Here is a 19723-nt window from a genome sequence, read left to right as displayed (position 1 = left end):
CGTGCAATTCGAAAAGGATAGACCTTGTGCAGCTTGTCAAGCAGGTAAACAAGTGGGAGGAGCACATCACAGCAAGAATGTGATGACCACTTCAAGACCCCTGGAGCTGCTGCATATGGACCTCTTCGGACCCGTCGCCTATCTGAGCATAGGAGGGAGTAAGTATGGTCTAGTTATTGTTGATGACTTTTCCCGCTTCACTTGGGTGTTCTTTTTGCAGGATAAGTCTGAAACCCAAGGGACCCTCAAGCGCTTCCTCAGGAGAGCTCAAAATGAGTTTGAGCTCAAGGTGAAGAAGATAAGGAGCGACAACGGGTCCGAGTTCAAGAACCTTCAAGTGGAGGAGTTCCTTGAGGAGGAAGGGATCAAGCATGAGTTCTCTGCTCCCTACACACCACAGCAAAATGGTGTGGTAGAGAGGAAGAACAGGACGCTAATCGACATGGCGAGGACTATGCTTGGAGAGTTCAAGACCCCCGAGCGTTTTTGGTCGGAAGCCGTGAACACGGCTTGCCACGCCATCAACAGGGTCTACCTTCACCGCCTCCTCAAGAAGACGTCGTATGAGCTTCTAACCGGTAACAAACCCAATGTATCTTACTTTCGTGTATTTGGGAGCAAGTGCTACATTCTAGTGAAGAAGGGTAGAAATTCTAAGTTTGCTCCCAAAGCTGTAGAAGGGTTTTTATTAGGTTATGACTCAAATACAAAGGCGTATAGAGTCTTCAACAAATCATCGGGTTTGGTTGAAGTCTCTAGCGACGTTGTATTTGATGAGACTAATGGCTCTCCAAGAGAGCAAGTTGTTGATTGTGATGATGTAGATGAAGAAGATGTTCCAACGGCCGCTATACGAACCATGGCAATTGGAGAAGTGCGGCCACAGGAACACGATGAACGAGATCAAACATCTTCCTCAACTATGGTACTACCCCCAACTCAAGACGATGAACAGGTTCATCAACAGGAGGCGTGTGATCAAGGGGGAGCACAAGATGATCGTGTGATGGAGGAAGATGCGCAACCAGCACCTCCAACCCAAGTTCGAGCGATGATTCAAAGGGATCATCCCGTCGACCAAATTCTGGGTGACATTAGCAAGGGAGTAACTACTCGATCTCGATTAGTTAATTTTTGTGAGCATTACTCCTTTGTCTCTTCTATTGAGCCTTTCAGGGTAGAGGAGGCCTTGCTAGATCCGGACTAGGTGTTGGCCATGCAGGAGGAGCTCAACAACTTCAAGAGAAATGAAGTTTGGACGCTGGTGCCTCGTCCGAAGCAAAATGTTGTGGGAACCAAGTGGGTGTTCCGCAACAAACAGGACGAACACGGAGTGGTGACGAGAAACAAGGCTCGACTTGTGGCAAAAGGTTATGCCCAAGTCGCAGGTTTGGATTTCGAGGAGACTTTTGCTCCTGTGGCTAGGCTAGAGTCTATTCGTATCCTGCTAGCATATGCCGCTCACCATTCTTTCAGGCTGTTCCAAATGGATGTGAAGAGCGCTTTCCTCAACGGGCCGATCAAGGAGGAGGTGTACGTGGAGCAACCCCCTGGCTTCGAGGATGAACGGTACCCCAACCACGTGTGTAAGCTCTCTAAGGCGCTCTATGGACTTAAGCAAGCCCCAAGAGCATGGTATGAATGCCTTAGAGACTTTCTAATTGCTAATGCTTTCAAGGTTGGGAAAGCCGATCCAACTCTTTTTACTAAGACATGTGATGGTGATTTGTTTGTGTGCCAAATTTATGTCGATGACATAATATTTGGTTCTACTAACCAAAAGTCTTGTGAAGAGTTTAGCAGGGTGATGACGCAGAAATTCGAGATGTCGATGATGATGGGCGAGTTGAACTACTTCCTTGGGTTCCAAGTGAAGCAACTCAAGGACGGCAACTTCATCTCCCAAACGAAGTACACGCAAGATCTGCTAAAGCGGTTTGGGATGAAGGACGCCAAGCCCGCAAAGACTCCGATGGGGACCGACGGACACACCGACCTCAACAAAGGAGGTAAGTCCGTTGATCAAAAAGCATACCGGTCAATGATAGGTTCTTTGCTTTACTTATGTGCTAGTAGACCGGATATTATGCTTAGCGTATGCATGTGTGCTAGATTTCAATCCGATCCTAAGGAGTGTCACTTAGTGGCGGTAAAGCGAATTCTTAGATATTTGGTTGCTACGCCTTGCTTCGGGCTCTGGTATCCAAAGGGGTCTACCTTTGACTTAGTTGGATACTCAGACTCCGACTATGCTGGATGTAAGGTCGATAGGAAGAGTACATCAGGGACGTGCCAATTCTTAGGAAGGTCCCTGGTGTCATGGAACTCTAAGAAACAAACCTCCGTTGCCCTATCCACCGCTGAGGCCGAGTACGTTGCCGCAGGTCAGTGTTGCGCGCAACTACTTTGGATGAGGCAAACCCTCCGGGACTTTGGCTACAATCTGAGCAAAGTCCCACTCCTATGTGACAATGAGAGTGCTATCCGCATGGCGGAGAATCCTGTTGAGCACAGCCGCACAAAGCACATAGACATCCGGCATCACTTTTTGAGAGACCACCAGCAAAAGGGAGATATCGAAGTGTTTCATGTTAGCACCGAGAACCAGCTAGCCGATATCTTCACTAAGCCTCTAGATGAGAAGACCTTTTGCAGGTTGCGTAGTGAGCTAAATGTCTTAGATTCGCGGAACTTGGATTGAATTATAGCATACATGTGTTTATGCCTTTGATCATGTTCCTTTTTGCATTTTGTTGCTAATTATGGTGCTCAAGTTGTACAAACAATCCCTGGACCTCACAAGTCCGTTGCAAAGTGATGCACATGTTTAGGGGGAGATGTGTTACAACTTGACCCTTTGAGACTAACCATGTGCTTGAGTTGATGATTTAGTCTCGGAGGAGGCTTGAAAGGGAAAAGATGGACTTGGACCATGAAAGACTTCCACTGCACTCCGATGAGAGGGTAACTTATTCCAAGTTCATCTCATGAAATCTTATTGCCATTTGCTCTTAATTGAAGACTTTGGTGAGGCAATGGGGTTAAAGGGCCAAGATTGATTCCGTTTTGGTGCTTGATGCCAAAGGGGGAGAAAATAAAGGCCAAAGCAATAAATGGATCAGCTACCACTTGAGAGATTTTGAAAATAGTAGAATAGAGTTTTTGTTTTGTTAAACTCTTTTATTGTCTCTCTTGTCAAAAGTTGGCTTCGTATGGGGAGAAATGTTGATTATGGGAAATAGGGGGAGTTTTTGAAATCTTTGATCAATCTCTTTCGGAATGACTCTCTTTATGCCTCAATATGTGTGTTTGACATAGAGATAGAGATTTGAGTTTGATTTCCAAAAACAAACCAAGTGGTGGCAAAGGATGATCCATATATGCCAAAATTGAGTCAAAATCAATTTGAAGTTTATTTGAAGTGATTTCGCACTTGTTTTAGTTGCTTTATGTTGTGTTGGCATAAATCACCAAAAAGGGGGAGATTGAAAGGGAAATGTGCCCTTGGGCCATTTCTAAGTATTTTGGTGATTGAGTGCCAACTCAAGTGCTTAAAATGTGAATTTATGCAATGGATGAACAAAGTGCAAATCAAGAGCAAAGGTATGTTTCTAAGTCTTAGTACATTGGTTTTGTGTACTAATATACTTGTCTAAGTATTGGAAACAGGAAGAAAAAGAAAAGGAAAAAAGTGGCTGTGTACAGCCAAGGGGCTGTTTCGGTCTGGGGCACCGGACTGTCCGGTGCGCCAGGCTACCTCGGCCGAACAGGCCGCTCTCGGGAATTCGCCGACGGCGTACGGCTAAAATTCACCGGACTGTCCGGTGTGCACCGGACTGTCCGGTGAGCCAACGGTCGGCCGGGCCAACGGTCGGCCGCGCGATCTGCGCGGGACACGTGGCCGAGCCAACGGTCGGGAAGGGGCACCGGACTGTCCGGTGTGCACCGGACATGTCCGGTGCGCCAACAGCTCCCGCATCTGCAACGGTCGACTGCGCTGTTTAAGGAAGGAAATCGGGCACCGGACAGTGTCCGGTGTGCACCGGACTGTCCGGTGCACCCGACGACAGAAGGCAAGTTTGGCCTTCTGGATTTGCTCTCAACGGCTCCTAGCTGCCTTGGGGCTATAAAAGGGACCCCTAGGCGCATGGAGGAGTGAACCAAGCAACCTTTGAGCATTCTTGATCATCCACACTCAGTCTTTGCGCATCCGTTTGTTATTCTAAGTGATTCGAGCTCCGTTCTAGTGAGAACTTTGGGATAGTCTTTTGAGCTCGATTCTTGGCCGTGTGTGTGCGCATTTTGCTGTGGGTTTGTGTGTGTTGCTTCTCTCCCTTACTCCGTATTTCTCTGTGAATCTCAAGTGTAAGGGCGAGAGACTCCAAGTTGTGGAGATTCCTTGCAAACGGGAAATTGAAAGGAAAAGCATAACACTGTGGTATTCAAGTTGATCATTGGATCACTTGAGAGGAGTTGAGTGCAACTCTCGTCCGTTGGGACGCCACAACGTGGAGTAGGCAAGTTTTGTACTTGGCCGAACCACGGGATAAATCACTGTGTCTTCTCTGTGTTAAACTCCTTGTGGTTATCATATTGTGCAAGATCTTCTCTTTAGCCACTTGGCATTAACTGTGCTAACGCTTAATCAAAGTTTTGTGGCTTAAGTTTTGAAGTATACAGGATCACCTATTCACCCCCCCCCCCCCTCTAGGTGCTCTCAGTGCACGCCTACACTCCACACATATAGAGTAGTAGAGATTTGTGTCTATGATTTGTAAGCCTAGTGGTAAAATAGATAAGTTCCCCACCAGCGGCACCCTTGTGATAGAAAAGGTTGTTAAGAACCCTTTGCTACCGAGTGTAGTCCAAAGGCTCCTTAAGTAAAAGTGAAATCACAAACACAGGAGACACAAAGATATAGGTGGAACTGATATTCTTATTCTTGTATTCAGCTCTCTTCAGGTTACAACAAATGGTGGTGTGCTCCTCAATATATAGTGGAAAGTTAGGGTTTCGGCTAGATGGGCCACATGGGCCTTTGGGGCCCAAACTGGTTTCTTAACACTCCCCCTTGGCCCTCTTGCCACGAGATGCACATGTCCCAAAACTCCACAAAAACCCAGTGGAAAAAATTTGGAGAAAGAGTATATGGCTCACGCTTGCTGTGTTGCATGATTTGCCTCGTTAAAAACCTTAGGTGAGAAACTTCTATTGAAAACTCACTTAAGAGAAAAGAGTGCAAATCACATTTTTCTTCATTTAATCTTAAGACTATAACTAGGCATTTGAACTTCATGCTCAAAATTCAATTTAGGAGTATGCAGATTTCTCCCCCTGAGAACCACACTTTTAAATCTTCTTTAATTGCTTCAAGTCCATCCTTTCAATGATGGATGCAATGCTTAAATGGAGATTTACAAGATCATCTTGTGGCTTATTACGCAAGACTCTATCGTGGTTCATCATATGCCTTCTTGATCATATATTAATGGGATTTCCATACATAGCATATATCCCATCATTACTTATGCAATACAAGCTTCTTTATTTCATAAGTTGGTAGTGGGGATTCCTTAATCCATATTACTTATATCGTGGAGTGTTTCTTATTCAAAGTATACATCTTCACAAAATATTTATGCTAGACTTTGGTTCCCATATGAGTTTGTCATTGTTCACACAAAGGTCTAATTTCTTACTTTAATTCCATTCTGATTTGCCACGGAGGGAATCCATATCCACATTTAGATTCATGTCTTGATCTTCAATTCAAAAATTTCTCTGTCCTTTGGATGTATTGGATGACATTCATGATTCATACACAGGATATTTTCTTATACTGAGTGCCATTACCGATCCAACGCAATGACACATATAGTGTCTACATTTCGTGATATCTTCATGGTGTATCGGCATGGTATTTCCTCCCCCTCATCCTTAGGTTTTTATAGGTCTAGGTTCTTCACAAATGACCGACCAATTAATAGCATTTTCATAATGCACATTTTTATATTGAAACCCTTTCAACATAATAAGGTATGTGTTTCAAATATTCACTCAGACATGCCTCAAGCTATATGCCTAAGCTGTGGTTTGACCATACTTCAAGTATGGTTGCTTCTTTTCAACATTCTTTCAATACTTGTGGTAACTTTTGAAGTTACACTAGGCTTAATTATATTTCCTTTCCTCGGTTAAGGGCAACAACACTTCTATGTGCCTATAAATATATATAAAGCCCAAATCTAGATATTTTCTTTATTTAACCATCCCTTTATTCAACTTCAAGTTGATTTCTGCCACTGAGATAAACATACTTATAAAGGAGATAATGCCCATGATTAGGAAAAATAGATCTTCAAGACCTTGAGCTGCTAGTGGTCATTGTATCTTTGCTACAGTGTTTGCCATCTTTTCAAGGTGGTCTGCATTATATGATAGATACATAATGACTATTGCTCTTGTTCAAGTATTACCATTCCTTTTCAGAATTCACAGGAGTGCTTTATGCACTTTATCTTGCTTTACTCTAATATTTCTTAATACGGTAGCAAGCTCCTTTATTAATAGCTGATGAGCTCAAATTTGTTTCAGATTTCTCTTCTTTTTCATTTACCGGTATATTCATATCCTGAAGGCACCTCGCTAGCAGGCTGTTTTCCCGTTACCAGCTCTCAACTGGTTCCCAATTATTTCGTTGGGGTGTTTCGTGACTAGGCTGTGATAAGCTCTCTTATCCATTTTTCTCCAGGCGTCCCCGGGTACTTGGGATTAGAGTAACTAGATTTCCTATCCTTTTCTTTAAGGCCTCAGAATAGGATGAGGAATACCATTCATGGTACTTAAGTCCTCTCTAGTGCACTAAACAATAAAGCGGCTTGATCACACTCTACAAATCACAAAACAAAATGGCAGTTCAATACTTTATTTCAATGTCTTCTTGACATCCAATTTACTTATTGGTATTGCACGGGAATATTCTATGTGAATTCTCGGTTTCTTGATTTTCTAGTTTTCTTATTAGTGTGGGTCTTGCACGGGGATCTTTTTGGCTTTTCGAGCGATTTCTCGGCATTCTTATTTCAAGTATTCTTTTCCTCCCCCTAATGTCGTGGAACAGATCGTTAGGCATTATTGTGGTAAGTACATATACCATAGATTTGAAGTTGGGGAGTTGTTCTTATGACCATTTGCATTAGTCATATGCAATAGGACTATATGCCCTTTTCTTTTCTTTAGAAATTATGGACTTCATGTCTTTTTTTGAAAGTAATTCTTCTAGTACGACCATATTTTCCAAGTGTGTCCTTATTTCATTTGGCATCTTCCTTCACATTGCTAGACTTCATAGTGATGATTAACCAATATATCCATAATTCTTATGAGCAATGCTATCAACTTCATTGGTACGTGGTTTTCTAAGGAGCGCACTCACTTTTGACCACTTTGGTTGAGCATATTTAGACACATATAATTTCTTAAAATCCCTAATGAGGGTTTCTATATGGCCATGGATATCTCCTAGATCCATTCTAGGTAAGAAGTATTCTTTAAACTGCACTTTTCATAATAGAGTACTGCACTATTAGTTTCCCTAGTGGTTGAAAAGGTGCTAACATAAATCTTCTTAATTCAGGGGATACTAATGTGATGGTCATACAAATTGATTGGTTCTAATGATTTTGCGAAAATAATTGAGATTTCTATGATGCAAAGGGAGAAGATACAAGAGCTCCTAAACTTTTTATCCAAATAGCATATTGACGATTCAATTGTGCATATTCAAATAGAATGGAATCATAGTTCAAAGGGGAAATTTTCATAAATAATTTTCACATCCAACCTGTCTTAGCACTTCATATGAAAAATCATTCATATTCCTTGACAATTCATAGTAAAGATATTATGATCATTGTTTCTCCGTGAAACAGATCCTTATATCTCTCTTAAACTTGAGTGAGTATTAGAAACGATGCTTCGTATGATCATGTTTTTCAAGTGTTGATATAGTATCACATTTTTATTTCTCTTCATATAACGTAAAATAAATACTTGAAGAATAACATTATAGTGGGCAACCTTCGTGGTCCGTTTGGATGTACTCTCTTAAAATTCTTTCGTGTCGATATATCCTTTGATATTTTATCTCGATCGAATACTTTCATAGTATTCAAGAGATGATCCATATGCTTCTATGTTACTTTCATGCTTCATAATAATCGAGTAAATGCAAGATTCCATACAAAGTATAAATATTGATTGTTCTTCAAAATATATACTAAGTAAAGATTCATATATGCTAATGAGAAAAATGTGACCTTCTCTTCAAAAGTTGGCAATTAATTGCCAAATAGGTCTACTCTTTGTGGGTTTCTAATTCATGCAATATTTACATCCACAATTCTAAAAGGGGTGCGAGAGATATTGATCGTTCATAAAAGATCACTCAAAAACAAATGTTTACTTCAATACCATTGTTTGGAGTATTTTTCTCTCCAATCAACTTCATGTTTTTTATACGGCTAGGGGCAAGGGGGTATCTCTTCATGAGGGTCCATTCATAGTGTCCATGACTTGCTTCTTGCTTGTTTGACAATAAACCTATATTGGTAAAAACCAAGTTGGTTTGCCTTCATTTGGCAATTCATACGATTGAAATTTGGTATGGTACATGCATGTAATGATGCCAATAATATTAAGAGGTTGTGTACATTAGAGGTAACAAGATGGCCTTATACGGTTCATGTGAATGATATTGTTGTTTATATGCTAGTGTTAGATTGCTTGTCAAATATTTTCAACTAGATCAAGAGAATTACCGATCATATGTCCACTTCATGAGACTTGTGCATATTAATTAATCGACGTAGAAGTCGGCGATTTTAAATCAGCAACAATTATATGCCATACCTCGATCGACTTCTTGTCGGCGACTACTAGTCAGCAACGATGGTACATTCATATGTCATGTGGAGACAATACTTGAAATTGTCCATATATATCTATATTTGAAATATATACAGAACACTTGCAATACTATAAGTGGTATGTGGTATTCTTCTCATGAAATTCAATAACAGTGCAAAAAAATTGCACTAATAATTCCATAAATGTATTGCATAATGGTAAACAATACCATAAAATTACTTCAATTTTCATAATGCCATGACCCGTTTACGCCATCAACAATGCTTCATGTAATTGTAGTTTAATCATGAGTGCTTCTTTGCAATTCATAATTTTCGAGAACACTTCTTGTTATTTCAGACATCTTAGATATGATTATTCATACATTTAGAAAATGTTGCATGTACTTTCGAGAAAATAAAATTGAGTCCATTACTTCATGCAGGACTTCCATAGTATGTGATGTGTTTTCCGGTAATATACACTCATCACAATATGCTTCACGTCATATGCAAAAAAAATATAGAATACTTCTTGTAAATTTCAAAGTATTCTAGGTTTTTTAATATTGCTATATAATTAAATATTCATCAATACAACCAGGATATTCCTGTTGCACTATAGGGATAAATATAGCAAATGAACAAAAGCAATACAAATTCATAATTCAAACGCTTAGAAAAATTACAATAATCAGGCTAAATAAATAGTAAAATATTCAAATGTATAAATAGCGAATAATTCTAATGTCAATTATTGCATGAAAAATATTTCTCTTCATTTTTGACATTTCGTGATTATTCTATAATTCAAGAGGTAAAAACAAAAAAAAACATGTAGTTTAAGGAGAGACCTGCAAATTTCGGCCCAAAAGGCCCATTCAAATGTGTTTTTAGGGTTTTCCAGCCCTTTTTTTTCTTTCTCCTTCTCAGTGCATGGGGATGGCGGCCGCTGAGCCTGGTTGCCTTCCGGACGGCGGCATGGCTTGCTCGCTCGGGCTCGCCCGCGGCGACGGTTCGGCGTGCTTGCTCGGGGCGATGGCACGGAGCCTGCGCGCTTGCCTGCGGCAGCGGCTCGCCCGCGGCGGCGGTTCAGTGAGCTTGCTCGGGGCGGCGGCACGGAGCCTGCGCAGTGCGCACTTGCCTGCGGCAGCGGCGCGGCCTGCTCGCTCGGGCTCACCCGCGGCGGCGGTTCAGCGAGCTTGCTCGGGGCGGCGGCACGAGGCCTGCGCACTTGCCTGCGGCAGCGGCGCGGCCTGCTCGCTCGGGCTTGCCCGCGGAGGCGGTTCAGCGAGCTTGCTCGGGGCGGCGGCACGGAGCCTGCGCGCTTGCTTGCCAGCGGCAGCTGCTCGGGCTCGCCCGCGGCGGCGGCAGCGACGTGGCCTGTAGGTCGACTTGGCCCACATCTGCATGTAGATTGCAGAGCGGTGTTGCGGTAGTTTGGCCTGCTTCCAGCTGCGGTGTCGCGGTGGCTGCTTCCTGCTCGCGGCAACATGTACTGTGTGCTTGACTGCAGTAGTCCTGTTAGTTTGGGTCGTGCCAACACGGTCCCGGCACGAATTTGAAAGCACGAAGCTCGGCCCAACACGGTAGAGAAGAACCTGGGCCAGCACGGCACGATTAACGTGCTGGGCCGTGCTTATGGTTTCGGCCCGATGGCCCAAAAGACACGGCACGGGATAATGGGCCGTGCCCGGGTCAGCCCGGCACGAAAACGGCCCGGTGGTTCGCAGCATTTAGGGTTTAGGTCAGTTCGCAGTCGCAGTCCGTAGCACCCGCCCTCATCTGGCTACCCACCCGCGGCAGGCAAGCCAGCCAAGGGGTTCGGCCGGTCCCAGCACGGTGGCGCCCTACGCTGCTCCTCCGCCGCAGTACGGCGGCTACGGTTACCCGCCGCCGGGGTACGGCTACTGCCCCCGCCGCCGCAGCAGGCCGGGTACGGGTACGGCTACCCGCCACCGCAGGCCGCCAGCTACGGGTACCAGCAGCAGGCCGTGAGGCCGCAGAAGAAGAAGACGGCAGCAGGTACCAGCAGCAGGCCGTGAGGTTACGACGCCGGGTACCAGTAGCAGGCCGCTGTCTCTCGTTTTGGATTTTCCTTTTGTGATTTGTTTCCTTTCGAAATTTTGTCAATCTGACGATCGTTTAACCAGGCATCTCTAACTCGAAGCTGCTTGTAATTTTGGTGGCGGCGCGTGATAGCTATCAGATTGTAAAGTCGTGCTGGGCTCTACTCCTATTTAACTGGTTGTCTTCTACTGTTCACGGGCGAAACTAAAGGTTATTGTTAATTGCGTGCCGGGCCTAAAAAAGCACGACCCGATTCAAGCACGGCGGGCTTTAGTGCCATACTGGACCTTCATTTTAGTCCATAGGCACGATAAAACCCGGCCCGAAAGTAATTCGTGCTGGCCCGGTCCGACACTTTGAAGCCCGAAGCACGACGGGCTCGTGCCGGGCCAGCACGGCAATGCCCATCTTGCAGGACTAGCTTGCAGGCATTGCCGTAGCAGCTGTGGCCGCGTGCTCGAGCAGTACTTGAGACTTAAGAAAGGGACGGGTGGCTTGCGACTTGCATGTTGGAAACTTGGAGCAAAGAACAAGTAAAAAAAATGCCGGCTGCGCACAGCCATGAGAGAATGAATTTGTGGTCATGCGACTTTAGGTTTTTACCTTTCTGTAGTACCTTTGCGAACTCTAGATTGCAAGAGCAATCGTGCTGATAACGTGTTAAGAACTCTTTGCTTCCGAGTGTAGTCCAAAGGCTCCTTAAGTAAAAGTGAAATCACAAACACGGGAGACACAAAGATATAGGTGGAACTGATATTCTTATTCTTGTATTCAGTTCTCTTTATATTACAACAAATGGTGGTGTGCTTATTAATATATAGTGGAAAGTTAGGGTTTCAGCTAGATGGGCCACATAGGCCTGCGGGGCCTAAACTGATTTCTTAACAAAGGCGACGGTAAGAAACCAAGGCGACGGTATGGAAAAGAAGGAACAACACGAGCTAAAAAATTACGCCCGTGGAATGGACGAGGATCCCTAGATGCCGATTTTTTTCAGGACAGACACGAGGCCAGCGATGGAGGTATAGGGCGCGGGCGAGGACAGGCCAGGGAAGCTGAGCCCACCAGGAGCGAATTGGCGAAACCGCCTTGTTGGGCTGAGGATGGGCCGGACGGCGGGAGAGCGGATGGTTGGCTGGAAAGAGGTCCGTGAGAGACCGGGCAGGTCCGTCTCGAGGCTCCAGCTGCCACCCGTCACCCGTGTCCGTGTGTGGTGCCCGCTGCGCCGCGCAAGGCCTCTCCGGTCGCCGACGGCCCGACCCCACACGCGCCTTCGCCACAACGCAGCCCAGTCCACACCTTCGCGCGTACGATAAATGGCGCAAAAAAAATACTTGCCGAGTTGTTCAACGAACCAACCAGCCTAGCGACGCCGACGCCGCCACGTCCCAACGAAAAAGAAACAAAAAAGAAGAAGAGGACAGACTGCCAGAGTCATGGCGGCCACGAGCTCCGCCTGCGCGTGCGCGGCGGTAGCGCTCGCGTCCTTCCCGTCCGCCGCCTCCACCTCCGCCCCTTCCCGCGTCTCGGCCAGCAGCCACCGCGGTCAGCGGCACTCCAGGGCCGCCACCGTCAGATGTTCCAGCACGTCGCCCAACGTGTCCCAGGGCGCGCCGGCGCCGGCGCCGCCCAAGCCGCAAATCGAGCTCGAGTTCGTCGGGGTAAGCCTGCCTCTCTCTCTCTCTCTCTCTCTCTCTCTCTCTCTCTCTCTCTCTCTCTCTCTCTCTCTCTCTCTCTTACCCTTCCTCCGACGCCGACGCGAGAGTATGCATGGTCGCTGGATGCCTGATTTGTTTGGTCTGCACTCTGCACTCTGTGACGCTCTGTAGCCGAAGCCCGGTGCCGACGGCTCCTTCCCGGTGGACCGGGCGGAGGCGGCCAGCGGCGAGAAGCTCCTCCGTGACGTCATGAACGAGAACAAGATCGAGCTCTACGCCGCATACGTGAGCTCTGCTTTTCTTCTTCATTTGTGTTGTGCTGTAGCCTGACAGACAAAGCGTGGTCTTGCTGTATCGCTCGCAGGGTAAGGTGATGAACTGCGGTGGCGGCGGAAGTTGCGGCACTTGCATCGTCGAGGTACTTCCTCTCCACCCCAATCTACAGCACCGAATGTCTGCAGTGCAGCTAAAGATTGGGGAGTGGACACACTCCCAACAACAGCAGAAGCTGGATTAACGGGAGGTCTGATTTGGGTGCTGCGAATTCTACAGATAATCGATGGAAAGGAGCTCCTGAATGAGAGGACGAACACCGAGAATCGGTACCTGAAGAAGGTAGGCATTGGACACTGGACAGCGCGCAATGTTCACTCAGCACTCAGTTGCTCTGTCTTAACTCGTTTGATCTCCCTTGTCTCTGGCAGAAACCAGACTCATGGAGGCTAGCTTGCCAGACTATTGTAGGCAACAAAGAGAACTCTGGCAAGGCAAGCTTCGTTTTGTTCCCCACACATCGTTCAATCAACACTTCACTTCCATATGCATTGAAAAAGAAAGTTGTTCAGTGAAGTACTTAACCATATACACTGTCAACTGTCATTTGCATTTTTTTAGGTTGTGGTCCAACGGCTGCCCCAGTGGAAGAGATGACCGTGCAGTGCAGCACCACGTTGGTGGATGATTGATCGTCCAGTTGTATGTCACTAAAACGCCATGCCCTGTGCATTAGAGAAGAGACAGAATCACCTCGTCATATCGCTTGTGACCAGTTCTCTGATACTAGTTTGCAAGTCTGGGCTTCGGTCCACAGTATATATGTGGGATATATATCTGTAAACAAAAAAAACAAGAAGGCAGGGCATGTTGGGATATATATCTGTAAACAAAAAAACAAGTTTGGGCTTCGGTCCACAGTATATAAGCTGTTTTCACAAATGGAGACCAGAGTACTCCGGTGTATGTTGGTAGCTTTCTGAAAGAAAAAAAAAACAAGAAGGCAGGGCACTAGAATTTTCAGCCCTTCAAAATTTCCTTTCCTGCATGTTGTCTCTACGGACATATGAATTTTTAACGAACATGTCACTGCTAACAGAGGCGTGCCTCTCTGATACGTGCATGGTGTCCCGTTACATGATTCTCTCCATGCCATCGTGAATTCGTGATGCAGAACAATGTGATATGGATGTATCTGATTTGTAATGTTTTGTATGCTTATATTCCAATCATCCGTTGTAGTCTAGCTGGTCAGGATATTCGGCTCTCACCCGAAAGACCCGGGTTCGAGTCCCGGCAACGGAACTTTTTTATGTTTTTTTAGATATACTCATCTTTTTCAGAAACTGCGTCGCTGACCGCGTGCTCATTAGGGAGGTCCGAACTTGCTTCAGAGCATTGTTGAAAAAGCAACAGCATTTGTGCTTCCGGTCATAGCTAGTATGGTTCTCGTTTTCTTGGTTCACAGATAGATGGAGTAAACCTGTTGGTTTGCATCGCAAGGCCATTGAGAGCCAACTTTTCAAAGATCACAAATATGGCCATTTCAAAAATTAAATTACACTGCAACGTCTTTATTTGCAATAATACTATATGGCCATTTCAAGATTAAATTACAGCTGTAAGATGAAACAGTGGATGGAATACAGATTACTACTACACTGATTACCCATACCAGTGTTCAAGATTAAACAGTGGATGGAATACAGACCTAATCTAAAAATTAAATTACACTGCAACGTCTTTAAGTAAGCTTCAGACATTTTGAAAACAAACAGCACTGAATGATTCTGCATACCAGTCATCCATATATATATATATATATATATATATATGTATATATATATATATATATATATATATATATATATATATATATATATATAGCCTATTGGCAAGATGGAAAGTGAAATTAAACTGTAGGACACCTGTTCATCCATAAACAGGCAAAGATACATGTAGAGTGTCAGCACTCGGCAGTCTTAAGTTACAGGTATCCTTGCCTTAAGAACATAAACATCCGGAAATAGTTACAACTTACTACTACACTGATTACCCATACCAGCAAAAGGAAAATAATAATAAGCAGGAGCAAAATAGAGAACACTACACTTGCTGCGCCTCACCAAAAGGGGGGGAGAGCACCACATTCGCTTGTTCGGCATACATGCATGAGCTAGATCATGGTGGCGATCAGATTTGCTGACGGCCGGTGGCCTACTAGGACGGCTGTATGGCCAGTCACTGGCTGGAAAGCTGCAGCTGACTCGAGCTTCTCCCACGTAAGTCTACGCTTCGCTTCTAGCGACACGCGTTTTTCTTCTTCGTCCTTGTACTTCGCCAGGCATGACGAGAAGAGATCGTCGTCCATCTCAGATAACATTTTCTTGACATTCACGGTCAGATTCAGGACCGCCTGGTTCCAGTGATTCTGAATGTTTTGCTCTAGCGCTGGAATGACAAGAGGCATGATCACTTGGCGGTTTTGTGCAATCAAGCTGATAATGTGATCATTGTTCCATACGAAGAGCGCTCTTTCAGCAACCTGAAACAATGCAACTTGTTAGGGCAACGACGACGACAACAAAACTGCCAACATAGAGGATTTGTTAAGGCAGCAACTGCCAACTGTTAAGGCAAACCTTAAAGACAGAGCATCCAACTGTGTTTTTATGTTTAGACCATTCCAATGCTTAATGCTGGTCCAAATCCAAGTATCTGATGTTTTCCATATTAAACAGCATATAGGGGGGCCTATGCATGGCATGATTTAGTGGTGACTGTGACATGATTGCCCACTGTTGTTAGTGTCCACAATTATTTCAGATGTTTATTCATTTGGCATGTTGACAAATTATGACCTTCAAATGCTAGTCACATGAAGGGACTAAAATAACCTGGTTGTCAGAGTCTGATTGAGTTATATCTACTCCTTTTTTCCAGACTTGCCACCAATAAGATTAGGTTTATAGTAGAAGTGGTAGGTGCAAGTAATATAGAATGAACCTAATTCCATATGGCACCTGGGTTATTGAGATGCATACTGCAACAAGCAACTGAAACACTTATTAGATTAGATTTGTCAGGGCATGTTACCTGGAAGTGGGAACTGGTAATACAATGAGCAATTCGCCGAAACAACGGTACCATACATTTCTGAAATTCTGCTTGGCTGGTAGACTCCAAGATCTCTTCAATCTCACTGAGAAACATCACTTCCTTCTGACAGTTTGTTATCGGCCAATATCTTAACAAACCAATTATCACTGAGCTTGCAAGCTTTGGGTCCTTTTCCAGAAACTGTGTTACACAGTAGGTCAACTGCTGAAGATACACACCAACAGATTTTGGTTTGTGTAAAGGAATCAGAACTCTCCAAAGAAAGATCTTGTGTTCTTCTTTCAGAGGCAATGCAAACCCACTAATGACACTGCCAAAGACCTCCAGCAGCTCCGCGATCCCATTGTGCCGATCAGTCTCAAAGACAAACTGGTAAAATATGTTGCTCACTGCTTTGCGGATGAAAGGACGGTGTACCATGAACTTCCCATATACCCTGTGCAGAATAGTTTTCAAGCAATCCCTCTCTCTTGGATCCTCGGAGTCAAGAAGATTAAGGAGCTTCACGATGAATGAGTGATCAAAGTGCTTCTTCCCTACCTTCGCGTCCAAGGACGAGGATCCGATAAATTTCAGCAGCAGCTCATAAACAAGCTGCAGGTGGCACCACGCGGGGTCGAACATTGGCTCTTCCTCGTCGCCCTCACCACCACCTGATGAGCCAGATCTGCAACTCGGAGGGAACGCCCGGAACAGGTTGATGGCACACATCCTAGAGCAGGCCGCGATGGCTGCCTCCGAGAAGCGAGCGTTGGTCGACTCGACAAACTCTATAAGATCCAGCAATGCCTGCCTCTTGATATCCTTCTCCACTGAGCTCTTGTTCGGGTCCGAGAAATCGAAGACGACGCAGCACAGGCTCAGCTTGCTGACGAACAGGTTCTGCTTCTCCGAGTTGGGGACATCCTTGAACGAGACCAGCGGCTCGATACCGGCCACGACACTCGAGGGGAAGACGGCGGATGACATGCGCCGGATGGCGGAGGCCGGGCGGCCGGGCGGGATGCTCCCGCAGCTGCTCGTGCGCTGTATACCGGTGCCATTGCTGCACTGGCCCGAATCCCCGCAGGCCGGCGACTTCCGGGGCAGCTTGCTGAGGAGCTGCTTCCACATCTTGCGCAAAACCTTGACGGGTTCGTCACACCAATACCATGGCAACAGTAAGCCTTTCCACTGTCACGCCAGCACTAGCACGGGAACGGAGCAAGAAGCAGGATTACTCGCCAAAATATATACTACAGCTCTACCTCTACGTTTAAAGCGGCGGCAAGACTCCTCCGTAGATTTCTGGCACAGAAAAAACACAGCCCGAGAAAATGCAGCTAAATCTGGACCACGCTGAAGCAAACCAACCGAAGAAAAAGTATGAGCAAACCCGAAAACCCACCAGAGCTGAACGGACCCGCCTTGAAACCTCGAGCGAGAAGAGGAGGAGGAGGAATGGCAGCCGCCAGCCAATCTGGAGCTAGAGCGAAGGCCGTCACCACGGGAAGGCTGGGTTTCGCTCGGATCTGAGGCTCCCGGCCACGCGCTCGCCGGATCCAGGCGGCGTGGCGCTGGCGCGGCAGGTGGAGGAAGCGGAGACGGGAGAGGAGCTAGCACGGGGCGACGGCGAGCATGGGAGGCATTGGGAACCGGATCGAAATCTGCAGCGCCGCGCTTTGTCCGCTTCTCGGGACGGGATGAGAGAGAGAGAGAGAGAGAGGGCGAGGAGTGGAGGAGGGGAGGGCTGTGCCTGTTTGCTGTTTCTTGCGGGGAATGGTTTGTTTATCACGGGGCATGTACGGACAAAGAAGCAATTAAAGTGACGGTCTGCGGTGTACGGCTCACGAGGCCCGTGCAGATAGATGAAGCGAAATCTCATCACCCCAAATCCGGTGGCGGGGGCTTTGTCTACAGCTCTCCTAACTCTAATCCAAGAAAAAAACGGATCTAGGTTTTTTTTCTTTCAGAGAAAACTGTGTTCTTTTTTTTCATTTTGCACCCTAACGTATGGGGCCCAGGTGGCAATGAGACAAGAAGCGAGGTGGATTCACAGCTTCTGTATCGAAGAGGATCCTGGCTTTACTTGGGAATTGCTCCCGCTTTGTCGACGATTAAACGGGCGTAATTGCGCAGGAACGCAGGGGTGCATGTGCAAACCGCAGGCTTTAATCGGCGGTCCGGCGCCCCCGTCCTTGGGTGGGCACGGCGCTTTAATTCGAAAGGAGACGTGGTCACGGGCGGGGAGGGATTATCCCGGCCGTCCGTCGGCCGGGTGCGGGGACGGAGGGGGCAGATGGGTCGGCCGCGCCCGCGTACCGTGTGACCTCAGCGGCGGCCGTGCGGTGGGCCGGACCAGCAGCCCCGGCTGGCCGGCTCCGTCGCTGTCCCGCCGCAGGGGGCCTGCCGGCCGCGCTGCAGCGACGAGACTGTGCTTGCCTGTAGTTGGCCGCGGGCTCGGCTCGGCGTCGGGAGAGCGTGGCAGCAGACACTCGGCATGTGCGGAACCAGCGCCCATCCGTCACAGTTGTGCAATGAGAGGGTGCAGTGCAGTGCAGGCATACTCATGCAAAAACAATCACGGAACACGAGCTCCTCCGGCAATTCTTCAGTTCTGACCGTCTTGGCAACTCCGGTCCAGGGCCTCCATCATGCACGCATTCATGCCTAGTTAGTAGTGTGACAGATGACTGATTCGAACGCTCATTGCCCTCATTATATTGGCGCCATGGTCCCTGCCCAGTACTTGTAAAGGACATTTGCTGAACGAGGCGTAGGCTACCGTCACAAAGGCGCAGTGCTTAGGGCGACTGTACACCTTTTCTATAAGGCTATTGTTGGGGACTTGTTCTCAAATGCTAAGAATTAAGAACAAGGCAACATAGAAAATGTTAAGTGTAAAAGTCCTTCGTCCTCCATAACATTATATCCCTTTGGGATATAAAGCATCTCGGACGAAGGTTACGAAGGACGTAGCTTCGTAAGCGTGACAATGAGGAACGAAGCATTCATATAAATCATGAGATATGAAAATACTTAAATGTTATCATAAAATCATCTCCATTTTTATTATTATAAACGAATGTAAATGACTCCAAATTACAAATGTACCTTCGGTCTTGAAGAATACAAGTGTGATGTGAAGGCAAATGACAGGTTCGTGTGTCCAGTACGGGGGTACTGTTCATCTATTTATAGACACAGGACGCAGCCTGTGACGAATTATAATTATGCCCTTTACAAAAGTTTACAACATTATCTTAGACCTCTATGGATAAAAAGGTCATTCTATCTTTATGTCGGTTTGCAACGCCGAAGCTCTATAAAAAGGAACCTTCGGCCATTTCCTGGGGACGATTTCAGCCGAAGCTGCTTCTTCACGCAAGACCTTCGGCGCAACGAAGCATGGCCCCAACAGCTATCCACACTCGTTCTTAGGGATAAAACGGTTTCAGAATTTTTCGGAATTTCGGAAACCGGTTTCGAAATTTTTCGATCGGATTCACCGGTAACGGTATTTTTTGAAAACGGAATCGATTTTCGGAATTTTCTATCGGTATTGGAATCGGTGTGGTGTTTTACCGACCGTTTCCTTCAGTTACCGGTTTTTTGTCGGAAATTACCGGATTTGTGTCTCGGAATTTTCCAGAATTGTGTCTCAGAATTTTCCAGCATGTGATTTTTTCGCATCGCCTGTACGTCTCTAGATAAAGT

General features: G+C 46.1%; 2 protein-coding genes and 1 non-coding gene across 8 annotated transcripts; 2 read left to right on the top strand and 1 right to left on the bottom strand.

The window, feature by feature from the left end:
- The first annotated feature begins 12317 nt into the window (after positions 1–12317).
- Positions 12318–13849, top strand: LOC100284503 (electron carrier/ electron transporter/ iron ion binding protein). Its single transcript, NM_001329697.2, has 6 exons — positions 12318–12637; positions 12806–12919; positions 12999–13052; positions 13187–13249; positions 13339–13401; positions 13529–13849. The coding sequence occupies exons 1-6, from the start codon at positions 12413–12415 to the stop codon at positions 13562–13564; spliced, it is 555 nt and encodes a 184-aa protein (NP_001316626.1). The 5' UTR covers positions 12318–12412; the 3' UTR covers positions 13565–13849.
- A 290-nt stretch (positions 13850–14139) lies between these two features.
- TRNAE-CUC (transfer RNA glutamic acid (anticodon CUC)) lies at positions 14140–14212 on the top strand. The gene has a single exon. It is a non-coding gene; the product is annotated as a tRNA-Glu (tRNA).
- Positions 14213–14814: 602 nt separating this feature from the next.
- On the bottom strand, positions 14815–17916 carry LOC100282594 (Serine/threonine protein phosphatase 2A 57 kDa regulatory subunit B'). 6 transcript variants are annotated; one of them, XM_008649642.4, is made up of 4 exons: positions 17415–17916; positions 17275–17314; positions 16004–17152; positions 14815–15452 (listed from the first exon to the last, which is right to left on the bottom strand). In XM_008649642.4, exons 3-4 carry the CDS (start codon positions 17138–17140, stop codon positions 15084–15086), a joined length of 1506 nt encoding a protein of 501 aa, XP_008647864.1. In that variant the 5' UTR covers positions 17141–17152; positions 17275–17314; positions 17415–17916; the 3' UTR covers positions 14815–15083. The 6 variants fall into 6 exon arrangements, with proteins under 6 accessions (XP_008647864.1, XP_008647863.1, XP_020394560.1 ...); XM_008649641.4 differs by having other exon boundaries at positions 17275–17916; XM_020538971.3 differs by lacking the exon at positions 17275–17314.
- Between the last annotated feature and the right edge of the window lie 1807 nt (positions 17917–19723).

Source organism: Zea mays, chromosome 6, assembly GCF_902167145.1.
Source record: "Zea mays cultivar B73 chromosome 6, Zm-B73-REFERENCE-NAM-5.0, whole genome shotgun sequence".
Taxonomy (NCBI): Eukaryota; Viridiplantae; Streptophyta; class Magnoliopsida; order Poales; family Poaceae; genus Zea; species Zea mays.
The sequence above is the reverse complement of the archived record's forward strand: the minus strand, read 5'-3'. Positions and strand labels throughout refer to the sequence as shown.